The sequence below is a fragment of the Amphibalanus amphitrite genome, unplaced genomic scaffold (assembly GCF_019059575.1).
Source record: "Amphibalanus amphitrite isolate SeventyFive unplaced genomic scaffold, NRLGWU_Aamphi_draft 000027F_arrow, whole genome shotgun sequence".
Classification (NCBI taxonomy): Eukaryota; Metazoa; Arthropoda; class Thecostraca; order Balanomorpha; family Balanidae; genus Amphibalanus; species Amphibalanus amphitrite.
Window position 1 is genome coordinate 525220 of NW_024881523.1, and position 24951 is coordinate 550170.

General features: G+C 50.1%; 1 protein-coding gene across 6 annotated transcripts in view; it reads right to left on the reverse strand.

The window, feature by feature from the left end:
• LOC122364177 (proton channel OtopLc-like) overlaps positions 1–24951 on the reverse strand; it is a 37566-nt gene that overhangs the window by 5121 nt on the left and 7494 nt on the right. For 2 of the 6 annotated variants that reach the window (XM_043334360.1, XM_043334344.1), the window contains exons 2-8: positions 15528–15752; positions 13495–13602; positions 9446–9560; positions 4275–4419; positions 2536–2679; positions 1545–1705; positions 1075–1273 (exon numbers count right to left, since the gene is read on the reverse strand). In XM_043334360.1, the coding sequence (XP_043190295.1) occupies positions 1075–1273; positions 1545–1705; positions 2536–2679; positions 4275–4419; positions 9446–9560; positions 13495–13602; positions 15528–15752 (1097 nt within the window). Of the gene's footprint in view, positions 1–1074; positions 1274–1544; positions 1706–2535; positions 2680–4274; positions 4420–9436; positions 9561–13494; positions 13603–15515; positions 15753–24951 lie in introns of all 6 variants that reach the window. The other 4 variants (XM_043334352.1, XM_043334325.1, XM_043334318.1 and 1 more) reach the window with 3 other exon arrangements.

The window sequence follows — 24951 nt, forward strand, 5'->3', positions numbered from 1 at the left end:
GAGCAGTGAGCTGGTTATGCAGACGAATTTAACTATTTGGCCACGATGCAAGTCCATCTAAATTCGACCGCAAGTCACGATAAGCTACTGCACAAGATGGACAACAGGGGGTCTTTTACGGTCCCATGAAGACGGGTTCCATGGGAGCTACTCTCTAGTAGGGTCCTATAAGCTCCACTCAATATTCTTCCACTGACGGAGCCGGAGGGAGGGATGAGATAAAGACGCCAGTGCAGTGCAGTGATTTAAATCCCAGAGAAAATTGGCTAGGTATAATGCAGAGTCACTGTTAACTACCCATCGTTCACTCGAGTGCCTTCTGAGAAGACCTACATGTGAGCCAGCCTGATCTCAGAACCTTTCAGAGACATTGTCATCGTTTGACAAGGATGAGGGACACTGTCGAAGGCGACACTGGCGGCATTAAAGGATCCGCGGCCGGGCCGGAAATTACCGCGGCGGTCGGCGACAGTGGCACCAATCCAATTAGACGGATTGAAGCCCACTATCGCCAATTGCTGTCCGTTGTAATCTGCGCAGCCGCTGGCCGCCCGTGTCGGCCGGTCACCGCGTGCACTCGGAAACTTTGGACAGGGCGCCGACACCAGCGAAACGGGGCCACTGGCCAGCGTGACCCAGAATGGGGACCTGTGTGGGACGGACACTGACCTGCACAACGACCTGCAGGCTGGGTGGCATGCGGGACCAGGGAGCCGGAGCTAACGGCAACCACATTGGGGTCCTCTAGCTGCAAGTTGGGATAAACGGGCCAAAAGGCTGGCAAGGGAGGAAAGGGCGACTTCAGCGGGCCACCAAGCCGAGACCAGTGGGACCGGAATAATGGACTCTTGAAGTAGCAATACGAACCTGTGGCTCAGCGAACTGGGACCGTTGGATTTCGGATAGAAACAAACGGGCACGGACCAGGGGAACGCAGCAGTGATCTTACAGTGCATCCTCAGTCAGGGACTATTGAATAATAAACCAGGATAAAGGACCGGGAACTAAACCAAGGACCGGAACTAGTGGGTAGAGTAAAAGAACCTGCGGAGCTTTCAGCGAGATGTAGCTCACCGGTGGCGTTGACACTGGTTCCGGCGCCGCGCCGGTGCCGGTCGTGGTGACCTGCCCCGCCGAGCTCGTAGACGCTCAGCAGGTGCACCAGCTCGTGCTTGGTCTCCTGGATCACCACCTTCAGCCAGACGCACAGGTTGGTGCCCACCATGTGCATCAGGCCGAACCGCGCCAGCAGCTTGTGCTTGTTGATCGACATCTGTGGAACAGCGAGGAGCGTAAATAGAGATAGCAAGCCAGTTGGCTTTGAAGGTGTTAAGCTGTGTGTCAAGTGAAGTCCACCTATCCTTCAGTCTTCACATGTGATTCTGCTTAATCGATAGTCTAGAGTCATGCATATAAGGTGCTATAACTAAGAGGGATCGATTGAAGAAGTTCAATTATGGTTATGGCACTACGAGCATGGTTTTCATGAGACTTCTATGCGGGAGCAAATATGTATGTGACAAGCTCAAAGTTGTCAAACTCACGCTGGCATTGAGGAAGACGAAGTACATCTGAATAAAGATGAACGTAAGCCTCAGTCCGGGGGTGACGGCGCGCAGTACGTTGCTGCACTCGGCGGTGTGGGGCACCTCGAAGTACTGGCCCATCTCGAGGCCCGAGTAGATCATACTGCCGATGCCGAACACTGTCCACAGGAGGGTCAGACAGGGTGTCAGCGAGCGCCCTGCACCGGCACGCGACACAACAATGTGGCGCCGCCCACTGTGCATTCAATCCACCCACTTTAGATCCACCCTCACCCAGTGGAACTAGAGACATCATGCAACGTTGCATCAGCTATCTAAAGGCAGCCATGCAATAATTGAAGCGCAGTGAACTGCAAGGTCTCTTGTAAATATATATATGCATCACTTTCAACTTAAAAATAGCCTGACTATTCCAGAAAGAAATAAGTCCGTACTTATAAGTACATACACAATTTGGTAAAACGATGCTAGAAATGGCCGCCGGAACAAAACCGTTTGGCAATGCAACCGTCATATGTCTTGTTGTAGCGCAATAAGATGCTTTGATTAAGTGGAACGCGGCGTATTTTGCCTGGTTACACAACCTAGTTCTAAATTGATCAAAGAGGCCCCTGATGACTTAGATCGCAATGAGAAATCGATTAATGCAAAGAAAAAAACTTATGACTTGAACAATCTAAGCACGCAGACATGTCTCCAGACATCAGACATCGCTTATGTTTCGGCAGTCGGCAGACTGCAAAAAGTGCCAAAAAACTTTTAACTTCATACCCAAGTCACAACTCACTGCGGTCGTTTTCTTGGGACAGCACAATGCGTACCTAACCAATTAGTCTAAGGCCTATATGTACAGAAAGACTGCAGTCAGCAGACTGAAACTGGCTACAGCCACTTACAGACTGAACTGACTGACAGACTGACTAACAGACTGTCGTTACTCACAGACTGAACTGACAGACAGATTAACTAACGGACTGTTATTACTCACAGACGGCTCCCATGCGCAGGTAGAAGCTGCCGTAGCTGGCCACCAGCACCATGTAGGGTTTGTGCTGGGAGGTACGACTGATCTGACTGGCCGTCTCCGGGTCACCGGCGGCTGACGTCCGGGAGTCCATCCGCAACAGACGACCTGCGAAACGGAAAAGTAGCTCACTACATACCTACTATAAGCATTGATAGACGTGAAATCGCAAGGAGCGCGTATATCACCAGTAAAACGCCTTTTGGGCGACCAACGGAGCGAGCGAGAGGATGGGCCTTGCACGTGCGAAATTGCGAGGGGGTACCTCCAACTAACTTGTGCACTGCACCCTACTAACCGGTCTTTAGCGATGTGCCAAATTTCAGCGCAATCGGCCTAGCCGTTTTCGAGATCTGGAAGCGGCACACTGCACGTGCGCACGTGCAAGCGGGGTCCAAACTGACTTTTGCACGGCACCCTACTAACTGGTCCCCAACCGTGTACCAAATTTGAGCGCAATCGGCCCAGCCGTTCTCGAGATCTGGGAGCGCCCCCTGCACGTGCGCACGTGCTGTAGCACCCCAACCTTAACACATGCAGATAATTATCTGATGGAGACCTAACTGTGTACCGAGTTTCAATTCAATCGGCCCGACCGTTGTGCCGTTATTGAGGTTGCAATTTTGGGGGTTCTTAAAAAATGTCCAACTTTACCACGCGCCACGTGCGGTGGTTGGCAAGAACGCATGGTGGCCATCACACCACAGAACTTTTACGTCCAAGTGACATTCAGTAAAGAAGACCGCTTGTCAATCGGATGTCCCGTTCCTAAGATATTAGCTTTTGAAGAGCGTCCCCACGGCCGGCCGGCCGGCCGGCCGCTCATACTCAGGATTTTCCCTTAATTCAGTATGAGACTCCGCTCGCTTCGCTCGCTCCGTAATTAGTGGAGACTGCAACGGCCAGTAGAAGAGTAGCTGCGATTTTGGAGGACGCTTGAAATGCCTTGGCAACTTATTTAGCAAAAATAACTCTTAGATCGTCGATGGCATTATTTGCTGATTGATGCGTAAATGTGTAAATCTTCTGTGTACAGCAGGATAAATCTCATAAATGCTTAAAAATAGAGCTAGTTATGGTGCTTACATGTAGCAACTGCAATCACAACAGAATAACCGATCGGCTTCCGATGACAAAAGCTGTCAGAAAGCCTTTTTACACCCTCCGACTGACGACGCGTATTGTGACGCCTGAGCGTGGGGCAGCATAGCCAAGTAGTGGGTCGGGGACGCGGCAGCTGGCGGTGCCACGCACGGCGGCGGTCCCTGACGCCGAGAGGACGGTTCGGCGACGGGGACAGACTGCTGACCTCCGCTAAGCTTCCGGGCCGACAGAATAGACTAACAGGGGTGATAGGGCCTGACGACTGACCCTTACTGAGAGGGCATCACCCAGACGAACGGAGATGAACCAACACTGATCACCGATAAGCCTCCATCCAATAATTATATGCCTCAGCTATGAGAAATAAGAAATAAGGTAATCGTAATAACTGAGACTACAAGAGCAACTTCAGCTGGAGACGGTTGGCAGCATTACAAAAATTGCAGGATTTAATTCAAAATGCAAGCTTGCAAAATTGCTGATCATTGTAATCCTGTCTACCGAACCGAAGGTGCACACAACATACTTATGTCTGCCCATTTTGCAATTCGGCTTCGTCCGATAACAGTTCACATTCACGATTTCGTCGCCCCACTCACCGATTCGGCTCATGCTGGCGCTGGAGAGCCGCGATAGTTTCGACGTGGATCCGGCGGTATCCGTGACGGTGGCGTCCTTCAGCAGAAATATGTACACGTACAGCAGGAACAGGATGCTGCAGCTGTACAGGTAGATGTAGAACACCTGCAACCAGTAGTGCTGCTGAGTGCGCTTACAAACAAACATCCAGTCACATAGCGTCATCAAAGGGGCCTAAAGCACTTCCAGAAGGACACAATAAGGAAAGGGTACCAAAGGTGTTTACCTTCTGTAACCTAACGCTGCAATGATGGCGTAGACGACGACATAAGGCATTGCTCTGGCCGACCCGGAACCGGTTTGTGTTTTTATTTTTTTACGCGATACGTGTCATTCGTAAATACGTGTGCTAAGTTTCAAAACTGTATATCATTGTAGATACGACTGAAAGAGCGAAGACCAGTGGTGTCCCTTTCCTTTCTCTAGCACCCAGTGATAGAGTTGAGAGGCCCAGAGCCTGCCAGGTAACAGGCGCGCGAAACTGTCCCGTATCCCAGCTGTCCACTGCGAGCCCCTTGTGACGGATGGCCTCCTGACCCGGCGCTGGAAACAAACAACTTCTGCAGGCAGCTCGCACAGATTTGGATCGGCGTGGAGCCGGATTCCAGCACCGCCGCGCCCTTTGAAATGCAGAGGAACGCCCGGTAAGCGTGGATTCCTGTAAATTAATGGCCCACTGTCGTCGATAGCAAGAGAATTTCCATCATTGTCCAGCAGGTTGCATGCATTAATACACAATTTTCACAGGGTGGAGCTGGCGAGGCGTCAAGTGTTGTGTCCAACGCAGCTTAGTAGTCAGTTATCAGTTTATGCCAAAGAAGGCTTATATTGCTTCGGAGAAGATCCCATATGCTGCTAAATGCGGACCTTTTTGAGCTAACATGACCATATATCCTTCTGCTCTCAAATTGTATGACGTCTAACGATCATATTGATCGGAGGCTCTGCAAATAAGGTGCAAATTTGCCGTAGCTATATATCATACCTATACGCACAAAATGCAGATAATGCAAAAACGTTACGTTTTGATAAAATAAACATTTCGATGAACAATAAATTATGATGATCAATTTATTCCGGTTTCGAGAGGCCTCAAACTTCTGTCTAATTTAACTTCAAGCCATGAACTTAAAGGTAGTGTGCCACCTTTGAAAGATTTCCCATTTTATTTTTCCTAGGATAAGAAGCTTCTGTTTTTACCTAATATCGCAAAAAAAAATCAAAAATGGGCCTGGAATAGTGCCTTTTTCGCCTAAAAGTTTTTCGGTTTTTAGATATGTATAACAACTGTAGTGGGCTCACCTGCAAACAGGCGTCGGGCAACAATCGCGAATGCGGCGCACTTGTGACAATAAGCAAAGGTCATTATAGTGTTACGACCATACGACGTACGGGAATGAGTTATCAGCTGTCTAATCGTAGACAACACAATGTCGAGCCTTAAACTGTAAGCCCGTATTGGTATTGTTTCTTTTATTTGGCTGTCGAACATTATTTATGGTTTGAAATATGATTTTATGGTGCTGGCGGCACTCAGACGGCGCACACGCACCATCCGACAGAACATGTCCAGGGGCACGGCCGGGCTGGAGGAGTCCAAGGGCATAGTGGCAGCGCGTCGCATGGTGATCTGCAGCAGACGGCCCAGCTGGAGCGACGCAGACGCGTCGTTGAAGAATGTGACGGCCGAGCGTGACACATGTTCCACGCAGGCCGTGTTGCTAGTGCGCTTCTGAGCCATGTTGCGCATAATGATTTCGGTCATGTAGCGGGCAGCGCTCAAAACCGTCGCCGGGTTAGACATCATGTTGCTCACCAAACCGAATCCTGAGACTTGGGTAGCGACAATCAGCAACAAACTGATTGCCAAATATGTCTTCATTTTGGAGTTTGTGATATGCGTTGAATGTTGCTTGATACCCTTCAGCCTTGTCCGATGTTTTGGGATTATCTAAATGATGCTAATCACTTAGCTTCCGTTTTGAAGCTAAGTGATTAGCATCATTTAGATAATCCCAAAACATCGGACAAGGCTGAAGGGTATCAAGCAACATTCAACGCATATCACAAACTCCAAAATGAAGACATATTTGGCAATCAGTTTGTTGCTGATTGTCGCTACCCAAGTCTCAGGATTCGGTTTGGTGAGCAACATGATGTCTAACCCGGCGACGGTTTTGAGCGCTGCCCGCTACATGACCGAAATCATTATGCGCAACATGGCTCAGAAGCGCACTAGCAACACGGCCTGCGTGGAACATGTGTCACGCTCGGCCGTCACATTCTTCAACGACGCGTCTGCGTCGCTCCAGCTGGGCCGTCTGCTGCAGATCACCATGCGACGCGCTGCCACTATGCCCTTGGACTCCTCCAGCCCGGCCGTGCCCCTGGACATGTTCTGTCGGATGGTGCGTGTGCGCCGTCTGAGTGCCGCCAGCACCATATTCGTCTCCCGGCTGACCTGTCTGGGTGACGGAGCCGTGGACGACACGGATATGATTTTATGTAAAATAATTGATATGAAAAAGCCGTCTTATAAGTTATGACCCCATTTCACCACACGCAAGTGGCAGAAATGACAATGATCAGCTGACGCATTTTTCTTGGCCGAAGTCAGAGCGCGCGGCCCGACGCACCACGCGTATTTGGAAATTCCGACCTCAACGAGCATCAGAAGCCACCTAACAGGCGTGTTCGAAACCGCAGGAGATGATGATGAACGGGTTTATCGAAACTTGATTGGATGAGCATATCGGTAATAGCGATTTCAGTGTGTGCATTTATTGTTCATAGTGGTGTGAAATGTGGTTGGGGTACGACCGACAACCCGTCGGGGCGAATTTCGCACTGGGGTACTCAAAATTTGAAGAATTTAAGACGTTTCCATGAGTTTTGAAGGTATGGATAAGTTCTAAAAATCCGGTTCTCCTTATCTGGGCCATTAACTCCATACGGTCCAAGAAAGCTGGCACACTACCTTTAATGTCTCTTAGACCCAGAAGGCACCGCCGCATTGCCTGAATATCAACCATAATAGCAGAACAATCAGGCTCAAATGGCATCACCGTTGTCCATCGTCCCGTTCTGATTTGCTATGCAGCTCTATCTTAATGAGAGAAGGTTCGTCGACACGCTAGGTACTCCTCCCACAGTTCCACACTAATCTGATACTTTTGACACGCGCGACCGACACCGTGATGTGACAAAAGTTCATCTCGCTGAGCGTATGCAGCCGCCCATGTCAATTTATGGCCGGTATTACCGGGTGACCTCTCTGTGTCCTGACTAGCGGCGCCTATCGGCACCCATTATCGAACATTCCTGGTCCAGTCAGCTGAGACATTATGCATACCGTGACGAAGTAGGCATGGTGCTCTCACATACGCAGTTCGGGGTGTCCTTTCTGTGCCCCGGTATAGATGAGTTATCTATCAGCAGGTAAGAGCGTGGACAGGGAAGTTCCTGCGCCACGAGGCGTCAGCACAATGGTGATGTGACCCAAGGCCCTACTTGACCAGTAAGGGGATGGCGGCCGGTCCGGCACCAGCAACGTCAGAATCGCAGATGCCACTGACTCAGACAGCCGTGCAAAAAACGCACACATTTAGATTCAGACATGAGACAGCCGTCTAAGCGTTTACCACTGGCAAACAGACCTACATCCTTCACAAGCAACTCGCCAACAGCCGTACATATCTACACCGTTCGCCTGTTTGTCGTCAACGGCGGCGGATGCGTCGCGTGCTGGCTCATCTTGTGACGAGCATCGAACAAAGAGCGAATCAAGGCAAATCGACGCAATGCATAGTCAAGCTCGGCGGGTGCATCGCTGGCGTTGCTAGGGAAGATTGAGAAAGTCGTGCACCGACCTAACGTCGGCTATACGCTCTGATATCAACAGGACGCCAGTTTGGCGTGTGTGTCTTGTGATGGGACATTCTCTTCATTACTAAGCCACACATGGACCTAATGAGCTGTGAATTAGCGGTAATGAAATAGTTGGGTAAAATATAAGATCAGATAAATAAAAGAAGTTGACCTTTTCCTCGACATCAAAAATGTAAAAAGCCGAATAATATATTGTAAAAAACGGTGAGCTTTCGGCCACTGGCCTTTATCAAACCAACGTGATAACATTGGTTATCACGTTGGTTTGATAAAGGCCAGTGGCCGAAAGCTCACCGTTTTTTACAATATATTATTCGGCTTTTTACATTTTTGATGTCGAGGAAAAGGTCAACTTCTTTTATTTATCTAATTATATTCAATATGTTCCTCGCTCGAGCACTTAGTAATATTACCAAAATATAAGATCGTTCGTTTTCCTCCTATGACTACACTGGCGTGGTAGTCTGAACAGGAACACACGTCTGTGTTAAATAAGTTTGTAATTTATTATCCGACTTATGGCGGTTGATTTCATTCGGAAATCCAGTTTCGGATTTTAAATGTGACAGGTTGATTTATGATCTATTTACGGTTCTATGATCAATTGTCATGTACAAGTATAATATGTAGAAATCGCATAATAAAGTCATATTATTCATCGAAATAATTCTCAAATCATTATCTTAATGTGCCGGAGCATTCCTGAAAATAAGCGACGTGTGCAGTGTAGGAGTTATATCGCCTTTCTCAATGCATCGGAGAGAAGTGACACACGACTTCAAGTCATACCTATACAGCTTCTAGCGTTTACAATAATATATAGGTAGCATTATAAATGGCGCACGATTAAGAAGCAAATATATCGACAATGCTTGTATGTTCAGGCTTGTATGATGTTCAAAATGTACCGCGTGTCTCATCCCAAATTGTTCAAGCACTTACATATATGCAGCGAGGAAGCGAGAGGTCAGTCATTACGCATGTCATATTGTTTCTTACTGTTGGCTGCCGATTTCTGTATGTTCCTGTGTGTTACCTGTTGTTACCTGTTGTTACCTGTTGATACTTGTTGTTACCTGTTGTTACCCGTTGTCACCTGTTGCGCCGGACCCCAGCACGAACGCGAGACGTTGTGTCGCATTGCTGCCCGTAAGCCCCCGTGTCAGCATCTCCTTCCTCCCATGGCGGCGAAGCAGTGCGGTTGGTTACGGGTTAGGGTTAGTCTTTTTCAGACCTCGCTGACCTCGTAGTAGAATGGCGGGATGTTGGACGAGATGACCTCGGAGAGGGGGAACGCCAGCCCGATCACCACCAGCAGCTTGCAGTACAGCGCGCTGATGATCACTACCAGCGAGTCGCTGCAACAAAAGGACTCGTGTCAAAGGGATGAACACAAGAACACGATACACGGAACACTGGACACTGGAGCTGGTCAGTGAGGACGAACGAAACACTGGGGACGGATACAAAGACGCAAATAACTACAGGTGATGGCTACAGGACACAGAGCGTCTGGCATGTACCTACTGCGTAAATTCAAACCTAATGAAACACCTCCGTGCGTAAATTTGCGCCAACCAGCACTAAATGCCAAGAATTTAACGCTAGTAAGTGCGACGATAGAAGCGATATCGCGTGAAGTGTCAGCTTCCAAATCGGGTATATGCGCCCACACACGCTGACACGCACAGTAAGTGGAGCGACTACGCAGGAAGCGCGGTGCTCCGTTTCTGTTTCTGGAATTGGGATCATTATTGCATGTGCATTGCGTACCGTCCTGTTGCTAAAACATTGCCTAGTGCAAACTAGTTGCAGGAATCACAGCCTATATGGAATTACGCGATGGAACTGGGTGTCGCCCCGGCGGCTCGTCAGTCACCTCTGTTGGATGTCGGCGGCGGGGACGCAGCGCGCCGGGCCGGGTCCCTCCACCGAGGAGGCCAGCGAGCACACCGAGTTGGCCCCGCTCAGCCCGCCGCCCTCACTGAAGCTGACGGAGCGATGCCGTCTCCCCGGTACTTCCAGCAGGCTCAGTCGGTCGTCCGGCGAGTTGTCCAGGTCGATGGTCGAGGCCTCGGAGAGGTCCGGCGATCCGGCCCGACGCCCGGGCACCGAGAGAGCCGGCGGTAGCGCGCGAGTGAGATGCGGGGATGGTGGAGCGGACTGCACGCAGTCCGGTGTCGTCTCGTCGTCGGCGAAGGCGATATCGTCGGCATCCAGCCGGAAGGCGTCCAGGGGCCCGGCCTCCCGCTCTGGGTCCGGGTCTGCCGGTGTCTGTTCGGTGGCCGTGGTTGATGAAGTCCCTGCCTCCTGCACCGCGGAGGTCGTCTCCGTCGGGAAAGATCCATTGATGGGGCCATCACCGCCTGCAGGGACCGCTCGCAGGGTCACCGCGCCGTCCTGGCTGACTGCGATGCTGACGGGCGGCGGGGACTGGCAGTTGTTGACCGGTTCCGGCAGCAGCAGCTGCAGCTGTGGAGCCGGCGGTGCGGCGGCCACCTCAGTCGACAGGGGACTGCCGTTGATGCAGATCTCGGGAGTCGCCAGCAGTGCCGGACGCGTTTCCAGTCGCGGAGGAGGGCTGTCCGTCATACCGTCACACTGGCCGACAGCCTCCGACTTGAACGATGGAATTTGCAGATAAAGCCTCGACGGCATTCTTTCACAGTCAGAAAACACGCAAAAGTGTTAAGGTATGTGCACGACTTCAGGCGATGAAAGGAAGGCAACTTCTAAGTTGCAGCTCATCCACAAATGTCGAAGTAGCCAGATGACAATGACTCTATGTATTCAGAGGCTCACTTCAGTTGCCGGAAGGAAACTCTGTCCACCACCACCATCAGTCGTACAGCCTCTCTGTGCTTCAGGCTCGATCGCTGCCTGCTTGTGTTCACTTTTATCTTGCTTCGTTGGTTAGCCAACCCACTTCTTTGTCTAAATAGATCACTACGCTTCCACTTCCCCCTTTGAGCGCCAATCCAAACTTGCTATTGCTGAAGAGCCTTAACACTGGCCAACCACTTCACCAATGGAGCCTGACGTTGATCAGCACTGCACTGCCGTGGTTCCTGAATGAACCCTCAGTGGGTCCCGGTCCCCACTGAAGGCGCAGCCACAGGCACAGACCGTCTGCCGACCCTCGGCCCCCGATCAGCACTGAGGCCGGCCAGGAAAGTCGGCACGCTCCTGAGGCGGGACCTATCGCCCTGCCGCCAGCACGCAACATCAGTGTTGCTGGCCAATACCCAAGGTCAAACAGCCGCCCAGACTATGTAGAAGGCTCCATCACCTACAGTGCACGTGCTTCAAGGTGACATTGTCCCCGTAAACAGCCCCCATAAACATCCACATAAGACGATGTTCTGTCGCAATTTGTAAGTGGGAAGCCATTTTCACCCAAAACCATGTACAATGATAAAAAACGGTATTATAACTTAGTTGTGTTTGCTGACTTGAAGTCAAGGCCCCGCTTGAAGCATTCGCTCACTCTTTCGCTCTGCCCTTCTCAGACAGCTTAGCCCCTCTGAGCTCTATCCTGCGCAGTTGGTGTGCGTGGACGTGGACACTCACATCGCGCACATCGCCTATATTCAAATTATCAAATCACCAACGGCAGTGACGCTTGACCTTCGGCGAACGCACGGTGAATTTCATCCCATTATCAGTGTTCGAGACGCTTATTATGAAGCAGCATTACGGTCACCCTAAAGTGTAAAACACGTCGCGGCTCTTCTTTGTGAAGCCATTCCGTGCTCCCCATTAGGGCGATGTTTCGGCGTTCCCTTGTAGATGGATATTGGATACCTACTTCAAAGGAATATCGAAGGTCTCAAGGTCCAAATCACGGAAGCTACAGGCCACTGATTGGTTTCACTCCATTAGGACCCGTAAAACAGTAGCAAGGCTGGTGATTTACAGCTCGCACCATTCGTGCCATGTTCAAAGGTGGTCTCTGATCGCGTGAGGCGTAAAACACACGCGCCTGATCAAACCGTAATGGATCAATGCAAGATGATATCGTTGTTTCGTTTTGGGCATGACATGTCGCTTCTGGCTGGCAGCTGGAGCAAGCAGTCGCAGACCTGATAGGGGCCAGCGGTCATATGGCCGGTCGATTGCTGCAGTTGCTGAGCCGGGCAATTGCTGGTGATCTGCTCTAATCAACTGTGTTCAGGGGACAGAAATACCGCGAGGGCAGTCCACATGGGAGGGCTTTTCTCCCAGCTGGACCCCAGATGGACCGTCGGTCCGTAGCCCCCGCCCCCTCCGTTTGCCCCCCGGATGGACCAGCAATCCAGGAACCCTGTATATTTCGCCCCTGCTGTCTCCAGATGGCTATATCTCCCCGTCTACCTCCCGGATGACCCGCCGGCCCCAGTGACCCTCTGCTCTGGTGGACGGCGACCCTCTGATCCGACGGTTTCCCAGATGGACCGACTCCTATTACCGTGCGGGTGGTCCATCTGTCACTGACAACGTCCAGCTGACGGTCTCCGGTGGCTCAGGCAGCGCCGAGCACCCGGTTTCACTCGCAGAAACACGTGGCGGTTCAACAGAAAGGAGTTGTCCTACATCCGTCCTCGACCTAGCGAGTGATGGATAGTGTCACTCAGACAGAACGTCCTCTGTTCAGCAAGAGGTGCATCAAGTGAAGAGCCGCACCTTAGCTGCCACCGCCTTGCTAATTTCCATCCCAATTGGCTACGATTAATCTGAATATAGCATTGCCAATGAGCTCAATTAACAGCTTATCAGTGCTGCAATCAGAGCGCCATACGGGACTGCCGAGGCCACTTCCAATGTCACACGAAATGTACCTACATGCGATAATTACGTATGCACACAGGCGTACGAACAGCATGTAGCCGTCTCCAAATGAAATACAGTTCTGCTCAGTTCCCGATACTCGGCCGCAGTAAAATAAGACGGATTGGAGAGAATTTAACTACTGGACGGGTCAAAAGGTACGCAGCTTCTTTGTGCCGCAAGCTTTGGTGCGTTGCCACATAAATTGAAACATTTTATGTTTGGGCATAGTTTGGGAAGTACCTATCATTGAATGGAGCGATGTGATTTGAAGTCAAAACCAACACTATATTCCTGTGATCCATACCGTAAATTATCTAACTACAAGCATTTCGGTTCAAAGATCACATTACAATATTCAGGAGAGGTACATTCCCGAACTGACAGAAAGAAAATACGCATAAATAAGGAATAATACGTCCAGCAGGTCATTGTTCAGTAGATCAGCACTTGTACAGGTCACATCACTCGATACTCGGTACTCACCATCCTGCGCTCCTCCGTCCACCTCCTCTACTCTGAGTTAGCAGCGTCGAGGTGCGGCTGTTGTTGTCTTCATCGTCTGAGTCCAGGTAGAAATCCATCTCTGACCGACTGAAACGGCACCCAGACCACACAGCGGTCAGTCCTCACCGGCGCAAACACGGCAACGAACAGCACCATCAGCGATATAGCCCGTTTTACGCGGAAGCTGACCCATCGCTGGCGCAGTTTCCGGGGATACTGAATTACGACACGACAACCGCACGTGGGCTGGTAACTGATCACTTAAAATATTGGGTGGAACTGCTGTAAGTTCAGTGCAATAACATAGAATCGTGATGACATTAGCGATATGTGGCCCAGAAACACAATGAATGGGGTCCAACGCCAGTGTAAATGGGTAACCGAGAAATGACACTGAAACACGAAAAATTGCTGCCGGAAACCGATTTTATAGCAAAACGATAAGTTGGTTAGCGATTCAGCAATGGGAGAAGATCAGCTTTCTAGCGGACAACGTTAAACGTTCAGCAGGCTCTCCATACGCAATACGTAGGTATTTGTTCTAAACGCACGTGTGCCTACGTAGTTAGCAAGGCCGAACATAAGAGCGTATAGCGGATAAGAAGGTCAAGGAGCGACGGTCTTGTGAAGCTGAGGGTAAATCGAACAAACAGTTGAGTTGCGAGTACAGGGAAGCTGAGCTCCGTTGCAAGCGAGATCGTGTAAAATACTTATCATCTTGGTGACCCTGAGGAGGTTGCTGGTGAATGGGAATTGGTAACCCACATCTCACAGCTGATGAGTGCAGGATCACGCGCTCGCCACGTGGGGCGACATCTCCCCTCCCTCGTCGATCAAACCCCGCTGGCCCTGTCGTACCCATCTCCTCCCTCCCTTCCCCAACCCCCCGATCCACGTGCCGGTCCGGTCACTGTTCGACAGCCACCAGTTCTGTTTTAGCCCTCCCCTTCCCTCCCCATCTCTCCAACAACGACACCGATCCTTCTGTCGCGTCACCGGCAGCCCTGTCGCCGTGTTCACAAACAGTGCCATCAGTTTCGCTCGTTCTAGAAGTTCCTCACGTGAGGCCGCGATCTGTTGCGCATGAAATACCCATGACGGGCTGCTGATCGGCGGCAGTACGGAGTTGTTCATGATTGATTGACACTGCATCTGATGTCAGACGATCTAGTTCTGTATGGCAGCTGTGTACAGCGCAGCTACTGGCTGTGTACCAGAATGGGCGGCGGTGGTGGTGCCTCATCACTCTGCCAATCGGCTGGCGTTGGAGGTCAAACGAGGTCGAGCTGAGAGGTCGTGCCTACATAATAATGCGCAGCGCATCCAAGAGGGAGCAGGCACTGTCACGATGTTATTCAACGACGACCCCGTGTGCCTGCCAAACCTCCCTAGAAACGCATGGTGTGGCCCATGGCCTTGATTAGTGACAAATGGAAAACGATTGCAGACACGCTGTGCGCTTTTTGCTCCAGACATGTAATCGACTAGCCACAAAAACGTGATTGCGAATACACTAGACACAAGTCTTTTGGCCTAAGCGATCTATCGTAAGCGATCCATCGATGAATGTTTTTGAGTGGTGTCAATTTATCTAGTCGACAGTTCCAATGACGAGGAAGCGATCGTGATTTGACATAAATTCGACGCTCGCCGAGTCCAGCTTTCCTGCATATTTTGCCCAGTATCGTCTTAGCAACTAGCTACCTAACCAATATATAACATCCACATTTCGACCTGTACCGTGCGCACTGTCCAGTTGTCAACTTTCCCATCACTTGTTTGGCCCACGTGTCAAACCATATCCACTGACCCATTCTGAGTGTCCACGGACCTGTCCACCGTTCTGTCCACTAACCTGTCCTTTGACCTGTCCACTGACCTGTCCTCTCGCCTGTCCACTGGCCTGTCTTTTGACCTGTCCCTGACCTGTCCCCTGACTCGTACCCTGCCTAACCTTTCCTAACCTGTCACCTGTTCACTTTCCTGACCCATTCACTGACCTGTCGACGGACCTATCGACGCTCCGTTCGGTGTTGTGCCGCTCGCGGTCCCGGTCGCGGTCCCTGCCGGGGCTGGACCGCAGCAGGACGGAGGTGTCGGTGGCGGCGGCCGTCGTCGGCGGCGACGTCCGATCGCCGTCACCGACGGGCGCCGGTCGCACCGGCGACGGCGAGTCGGGGGGCAGGATCGTCGGCACCGGGCACGGCTCGCTCTCATGGTGCACGTGACTGATGGACCTGAGGGAGACAAGGGGTCCGGTTGTCAAAATCACTGTCAAAGCGTGAATCGCAAGGGCAATCGCGGTCGTGAGCGCTTTTCAAGCGCGTTTCATCGCACTAAAAAAGTCGGACGTTATTTGTTCCACTGCCAAATTATAGAAGGTACCGATACCCTACATACACTTAACAGTTCACACTATCAGACATGGTTTGGTAAGTTCTTGAAAACGCCGACAAATGAACAACAAAGCCACGAATATTGATTATTACATGCTGATTTCATATTTGATATTCACTTTTTTAATTTATTCTCTTAAGTTATTTTCCTGTATGTTATTTCACTTTCAACATACCCGATTGATCTCAATGTTCTGTATAATGGGGCATGGCTACAAGGAGTTTAATATTCATTGTTCAAGAGAATCCCCTTTACAAGATATGCACGATATCAGGTACATGCATGTGCATAGGAAGAGACGAACCGAAGCCAATGTAGGCATCGCAGAAGCCTGGCACACTGGGAGAGGGTATTACTGGAGTACAGGGACTGGGTGAAGGTTCTTTCACCTTTAAATGTGTATGATGAAAGTCTAATGAACGCATCCACTGACCTTTGAGTAAATTTATGTGAAGAGAACGGCCGAGCATCGTTTGAAAGAATTAAAACGGTGGAATAAAAAAGCAGAAAAATATGACTACATCGTTATAGTCCCTAATCTTGTTTGCGACACGGATTAAAGGTCATACGAAAGCCGCTGCCCGCTTGTGAACAAGGTCGACTTCAGCTAGCAGTTTCCAATTTTGCGAGGCCGTTTTGAACAGAAGCATATTGCTCCGAGGCCTGCACAGTGCCTTCAATCACTCTCTCGATCGGTCGGTCTGTCGGTTGACCGGCCGGTCAGTATACAAAAGTCGGTCAGACGTCTTCTAGTGCAACTGCTTGGCTTTAGTATTCGATCGCTGGTCTAGCGCAGCTGCTTGGGGTCGGTTCGGAAGGCCGCGTGCCTCGGACTGGCCGATACCGACTGCCTGGTCAGCCGTCAGTGGTGCCATATATAGAGCCGAAGTCTTGTCCTCTCTGATGTCTGCAGAGCAATCGTCACGACCTGCCGCCTTCCGCGGTCCGGCGGTGTAACAGACGGAGTCAGCTCGGCGCCGCCGCCGTGGCGCCGTCAGACTAGCGCGAGCGACTGGCACACACCTGCAGGGCTGACCGTTCAACCCTCCGAACTGCAGTGGTTCAGCCACCGGCCGGGGCAGGCCCAGCCGGGCCCGCAGGCAGCAGGTAATGATGACCAGCCCAGACCGGTGTCGGTCGGTATAAACGGTGCAACTGCACGCCGATCAGCAAGTCTCTGACCGGTCATGAAGTGGCAATTGGTTCCCGGAGTTACCGTTAATTGGTCTGGGGTGGCGGCCCTCTCCCGGAGCTGGTGGACGCCAGATGGCATGGTGCAGGCTCAAGCTAGAAGATGTGAGGCAGAGAGGTCCAACTGACCCAGCGGCTAGCACGGAGATACACATCCAGTAGGACGTCTAGGAAGCAGTCCCTTGGTTTTGCACCTCATTTTTCACAAGTAAACGAAATATACTGCTATATTTCAATGATCTTCCTACGAAAAGACCGTAACACCCAAGCACTTTACAGTCTTCGTTGCACTTGTGCGCATCCGAAGATTAAGACGTCGACTGGCTCTCTTGTCCCCTCCTGTTTTGGCAGCTGACCCCCACCCCACCCCGGCCCTTCAAGCATCACCATCCCCGTCACCGGGGGTGTCGTCCTTCCATTGCGCCAATGTCACAAGCATCTAGTGCCATTTGCGGTTATCGCACCATGTGTTTAGACTGACAGACAACACGCTTACATGAAGGGCATGCGCTGCTTTTTTTCGTCGAACAATGACATGAGCTGCATAATGCTGCGATTATCAGTCTATGTCTGCTGAATTGTTCCAGTTCAAGCTGGATTGCTCCCTTGTATGTCAAGTGGTTTCAGTTCAGTGTCACCGTCGATATACCTTTACCTATCATCTTGTCCTCACATTCTAGACTGCAAGAAAATGTTACTGACTTTTGGTTTTTCATTACAAATTATTTAGGGACGTCTCTCAAATAAATAAGGTGCTAGCAGGTGACATTTTAAACGTTCGTTGGCATAACTTACAAAAGAGCAATACCACAATCTCCTGAAATAGTCATGCTACTTTCAACCATCCAATTTATTAGTGAAAAGGTAAAAATGACATGTGATATGTTAATCGAAATGTAGCTTTCATCGTTTCGCATAAGCATATGAGCTCTGAGCAAGTGAGCAGGTCCGGTCATCCAAGTGGTGACACACGGGGGCACGGGTCAGATAAAGGAACATGACCTGCATGTGACCAGCAGTTCGTGGCCTGAGCTCGCTGGTCGCGCGCTTAGCATTCAACAAGCAAACTCCGAATACAATTTGCGTCTTATTAAATCGAACTGATTGTTTGCCAGATTCTAATGAGAACCTCACCTGTCTAAAAGTAAGGTGCGGCCACTGGTGTAAATAGTGTAAAATAGTGCGAGTTAATGGCTGTTCTGCATCTATTGCTTTATCGGGCGACACCCATGGCAACAACTGGGCGACGACGCATCCATATGCACGCTGTCGCAGGCATGCACGTGCATGCATACGTCACCCCAGCAGGCATCTGGCGTGGTCGCCAGCCTGGTGCCGGACAGGAGAACTGAGGTCGGTCACGCTTTCTGATAGCCTCCCGCTGGCCGCCATAAAATCGACGACAAAACATGCAAAACATATGCAGGGTGCAGCGATATCGACTGAGACGCCATTTCAATCGTCCGGGACGGTGACGTGTGGAGATCGGGCCGCCTGTGAACCGATGGTGTTGGGCTAGGGCGCGACCGAAGGGGCGCGGCCGCCGGCGGGTCGCCGCGCATGGCACGGTGGGTCAGGTCAACACCAAACTCTCCGGGTTCAGTGGTAAAATTATACGTTACATTGCCATCAAAAGTCAGGAATAAACAACCACTGCCACTCCTTTTACATTTTCATTTTCACGTCTCACATGGGCATGGAACAAGGGGGACATGGAAGGATTAGCCCGCGGTTTCCATGGGTACCCGTGATCCGGATCAGCATACAAGTGGGTAGGCTAGTTCAGTAGGTAATAGTTCGATACTATATGAAATTGAAAATTAGGAATAACTGATTGCATAAATCTAATCCATTATGAATTTAAGCTTGTAGAGAACAGTTAAAAAAATTGTACGATTTAAATTTGGTAATCTGCATCACGAGTGCCTATGGAAGCGTGGTCATTTGCATTGGTTCATGCAGCTTTCCCTGCACTTCTTGACCAAAATCGTAAATAGTTTCAAGAGATTTAGCGTGCTGTCACGAACAAAATTGAAAATTGTATTGTTCCGGATGATTTTAAGTGCATTTAATGTTCCCTCTCTCATTTTGCTTTATATTTTACAAATGTCTGTCATTTCTATAGTTTCAATGTCAATCCTTTCCCTCGTTCACGATATAGACGTCTCTTATCAAAATGATGGCTCGGAAAACAAAATTTGAAGAAATGCTCGCATTTCGTCGAACACGCAAAGTCGCTGAGAAGCAGCTCAGTGACCGCATCCTCCCAGGTTGGTCTGTGCCTCCCCCCCCCCCATCGTATGACCGGCGCGGAGCACGTGTCCCCCCCCCCGTGCGGTCAGAATCGGTCCCTGTCGGCCCTAGCCGGACACGACGCGTGTTGCGGTCGCTGTACAGTGCACAGTGCACGCTATCAGAGATGTATGTGTACATTTATAGAGACACACACGGACTGACACCGTCCGCGGGGTCCGCGAACAACGTCTCCCATTCGGAGAATTTCACACCTTGGGCGCAGGAATGTAATGGAATTCTGACAGGGATGTACGCATGGGAAGCCCATCCCTTGTGCTAGCCATGCATGTTATTGTGCAACTCGAACTAAAGCTCTCATGGTGAAAGTCGGGATATGTTTTGTAGGGGAGAGAAACATAAAAAGTCAGCCATTAATCACCGTTAATTAGAACAAGCCTAAACAGAGCCATTTTATATACAGCATAGTGTTTTTAAAATTAAGTTGAAACCCACTTGAATACGTAGGTACTACGTAGTCCTATATATCTCTGCGTGGTAGTGGTCACTGGTCAGGAACTTTCTTGTTAACAATTTTTAAATCTCTGCAGTCTACGTGGTAGAGATTTAAATTTAACAATTTTAAAGTTAACAATTTTAAATCTCAATCTTATCTCTACGTGTGGTAGGCGGTAGCGGTCAGGAACTTTATTGTTAACAATTTTTAAAATTATCATACAGGACTGAGGAGAAGGACTCTATTCATGTTGCCACCCAAACGATCGGGGATGACTTGGCTAAATGTAGATATATTCCGCTATCAGGATCCCGAAGACCATTTGGAAGAAGGATTATTCAGTCGACATGATCACCAAGGACTGGAGTAACAGGCAACAGCCCGTTCCGGGCATTGTATGTCTGAAATAGTCTGAAAATATTTTGATAATAACCGTTTTCACGACGGTCATCTGGTACACATTTGGTGCACATCTGGTGCAGATTAGGTGCAAATTTGGTCAGATTAGGTTCAGTGTGTCTCTTAGTAGCGATCAGCTAGGGTTGCACTAATTGCTTATATGCCTTCTTTGTCATATTATCAGAGAGTGTCATCGATTAAAACACGGAAATGAATTCATAAAATAAAGATATTTGCTGTAAAAACGATTAGGTGCATATTTGGTCAAATTAGGTGCACTCGCCGAATAGCCCGTCGTGAAAACGGCTAACAGATCTACTAGGAGGGAGAACTTAGCATTATTTGTCAATTGTCCGTTCGTCTGTTTGACTGGGAGCTCTGTCTAACGCATCTTCTCTCTCCTCTCTCTCTCTCTCCTCTCTCCTCTCTCTCTCTCTCTCTCTCTCTCTCTCTCTCTCTCTCTCTCTCTCTCTCTCTCCTCTTTCTTCTCTCTTTTTTCGTAGATTGAATAGAAAACGGGTAAATTCCGAGAAAGTCAACAGCCAATGACTCCGATGGCTTAAAATAAACCCAACATTTAATATTATTTATTTATTTATTTATTTACGATCTTAAGCCTCCACATGGTGGGTTTTAAAGCTTGCGTCAATATACATTGAAGCATCATGTATGGTATTGGTACCTACATACAAATTATGATCACATGGTTTCTACATACCTACATATTATTGTCACCGCACAAGAATCACAGCCTAACTATAAAACACTGTACCTCGCGACGCGTTCTACAGATTAATACACAAAGTTGATACAGAGTTAAAATGCAGTCATCACAGTGCAGAAGCTCACTTTGATCGCAGTCTCGCACGACACGTGGCGACAGTTACTGGCTCCCTGACAGCATCAGGGGCATCGTTCCAGCTCATAGCGGCCCGGAAACAAAAGTGCCGCCGGGCCTGCTCAGAGCGCACCTGGGGCAGCTCCAGGTGACCCGCCTCCGTAGCCCGGGTACTGCGGCTTGACACCTCACTGCGCCGTGTTAGCAGCTGTTTCAGTCTGACAGGAGCCAGATGCGAGTGTGTCAGCTTGTGGACGGTAATGATATCTCTCTCGCGTATGAGGGAGTCCACGCTCTGCCAGTCCAGTTGGGCTAGAAGTGGCGTAACGTGCGTCCGACGTGAACATCCCGACACGATCTGCGCGGCATGGTTTAGAATTTTCTGAACCCTATGTCTTTGGGTTTTATTACACTCGCCCCAAACAGTAGCGCAGTACAAAATGTGTGGGAACACCAGGGACTCGACGACTAGTTTTTTGACCGAACTCGGCAGCCGATGGGAGAATTTTGAGAGACCTGATAAGGTGCTGTAGCACCGGCGCACCACTAAAGACACGTGGTCCACCCACTGTAGGCGCGAGTCAAGCACCACTCCCAGCACCTTCACCTTCTCACATGGCTGAACTACTGCACCGGCAAACTGGATAGAAAAATCGGCTCCGTGATTTTTTCCGAACATGATCAGTTCTGTTTTTGACGGGTTTATCCTCAGGCTGTTTTGATTGTACCATGCCTGGACCACCCCGAGCATGACCTCTAGGTCGGCTGCGTGTTCTCCGATACTGGTCTGTCCACAGGTATTAATGAATTGTGTGTCGTCCGCGTACATAATCAGTCTGCCGCACGGTACGTGAGACGGAAGGTCGTTGGTAAAAACTGTAAAAAGTATCGGTCCAAGAATACTACCCTGTACCACACCGTGGGAAACCGGGAGGGACTCCGAGCCGCCCCTGACCGTCTGTTTGCGGTCACTGAGCCAGTCGGCAAACCACCAGGGGTCAATACCATACCAGCCCAGCTTCTCCACGAGCCGGCCATGCTCAACGCTGTCAAAAGCTTTAGAGGTGTCAGCAGCTATAAGAGAGACTACCTGCCCCCTGTCAACTTGAGAAGAAATGTAACTGACAGCGTCAAGCATGGCCGACTCCGTGGAGTGGGCCGGCCGGAAACCATGCTGCTCGGGGCAGATAATGTCACAGCTCGTAAGATACCACATCAGCTGATCACATATGACACGTTCGGCTAGCTTCGACACGGTAGGTAAAATTGACACAGGCCGGTAGTTGTTCTCGTCTAAAATGTCACCCGATTTAAACAGCGGCGTCACTGTGGCCACCTTCCACTCCGCCGGCACCACACCGCTCACGATAGAGCGGTTAATTACGTGCAGCAGGTGAGGGCCGACGACCGGAAACGTCAGCTTGAGCATGCTGACCGTGATGCCGTCCGGTCCGCTTGCCTTGGAGCAGTTCATCCGCTCTAGCGCACTGGAGAGCTCCGGCAGAGTGGCCGGTCTCACCCTGAATGCGCCGCTGCAGACACGGGGCGGCCGGGGTGACAGCTGTGGCCCGGCAGCCGCCACTGTACTCAGGGACGCAGCGATACTGGGGCCAACCGACGAAAAGTGCCGATTGAGCTTCTCTGCCCATTCCCGTGTGCGGTCCGTGACCGGCGCACCACTACTGCCAGCTCCGCCCCTCTTCCCCGAGGCAACGAGAAACTTCCTAATGTCCTTCCAAGTCTGCTTGCGAGAATTTTTCATAGAAGCCTCAAAGAAAGCAGACCGCGCCCTGGCCTGGGCCCCTTTAACGTCATTCCGGTGCTAGTGCAGTGGTTTGTGGCTCTCCTGCGCCACCTAACCGCCCAGATTTGTGACCGTGTGTACCTACCTACCGGGTCGTGTGGCGGTGTGGCGTGTGCCCCTGCTCTGTGCTCGTGCCGACTGCATATTGTGTAACTCCACGCTGGCCCGCTGTCGCAGAACGCACAACTAGCAACAACCACCCCATACATAAGGATTGTGATACGTTTGCAGTGCAGCTCTGTTGTTTAACACCGTGCCGCGACAACGCACAGGCGAGCTATGGCAGTGCTGCGACTCATATCGATCTACGTGTTCAGCAGATCTGCGCACAAATGAACTGTTCCCTTTGCGCGATTTAATCGTGCATGCATAGGTACCTGTAGGTATGTAGGCATACTGTATAAGTGTATAACTGTATAGGGTATGTTTATAGGTAAATTACCTTTCCTGTATTGCACGCTACTCTGACAAAAGATACATAAAATATTCATGGTGGCTACCGACCTACTGGTACGTGAGCTGCCGTTTCAATTCCGAATTTTCGGAATTAAATTAGGTCCATCCCTGGTTCTGTTGGAATTCGATCGCGCAGGTGCTGTCAACTAGACAGAGGTGGTAACTCTGCACCTCCATGAATCATTTATCATCATATTTAAAATCAATGCGCATTGCACAAGTGAAATATGCTCGATGACAGTTTCAGGAGAAAAGTAACGAGCTATAGCTATAGCTAGCTCGTTATAGAGCTATAGCTAGCTATATTATAGTTAATCCTGTATTAACGCCCGCTAATTTGAGTCGTGCGCTCATCGCGCGCCTACGTCCCTTGCCTGAGTTTCTTTATGGGCAGCTATTCATGTTATTTTCAGGGGGATTCCCACCATCAATTTTAGTGGTTTTATTAATTACTATTAACCACTGCTATTAACTAAAGCATTTCTCACACCCGAGTGAGATGGCTCATGGCTGATAAACCGTTACGGTGCCACTTCGCACTAACTAAGAAACTTCCTTACATATTATAGACGAGGGTCAATGGAGACTTAAACTGCGAACGGATACTCTACTCGTATGTCATATTGTGACAGACAGATAGTCTCTGGATCCTGTGACAAGCCTTTCACAGTCTCCTTCTTCCGTGAACGTCCACCAGCCAAATTGCGGTAATGTTTTACGTTTTTGCATCCCGGAAAAAGATGTCTATTGCAGTATCTGTGGATGTCCTATTACAGTCTGTGGAATGTGGATGTCCTATTACAGTCTGTAGAATGTGGATGCCCTATTACAGTCTCACATCCACAGTCCACAGACTGTAGAGTGATCGTCTTTGTGGATGGATGTGACAGTTTTTCTCACAGACAGTATCTGTCTGTGATCATTTGTGACAGTCTCTGTCTGTCATAGTCCGCGATAGCCTGTCTGTATCGTCTGTGACAGTCTCTGTCTGTGATGGTCTGTCTGTGACAGCCTCCGTCTGTGACAGTCTCTGTCTGTGTGGTCTGTCTGTGACAGTCTCTGTCTGTGATGGTCTGTCTGTGACAGTCTCTGTCTGTGATGGTCTGTCTGTGACAGTCTCTGTCTGTGATGGTCTGTCTGTGACAGCCTGTCTGATAGTCCGCGAGTCTCTCTGAATGTCTCCGAATGGCTCTGTGAATACCTCTGACCGCTCCCGTCCGTGTCCCAGGTAGTATGTCGTGACACACACGTTACGTTATCGCAGGGCTGACTCTGGCTGCCGCCAGCCGCTCCCACAAACACACAACACGCCCGGGGCGACAGCACTGACACCCACTTAGCATAGGAGTCGCTCCACACATCGCCCTATCAAGGACGAACCGGCGGCACCGACCAAAACAGCCGCTCCGCCCGGCTTCCTGCACGGCCGGCGGCCCGAAACAAACGGCAACCGGGCAACGTGAGCGACTGCATAAATGGACCGCTAAACAAATAGAATATTAAATTAATACGAAATGATTCGGATCATTATAACATACCTGCGCTCCAGAAATAACAAACTATTTTCAATGAAGAAGTTTGATAATTCAATTTCAGTTTTAT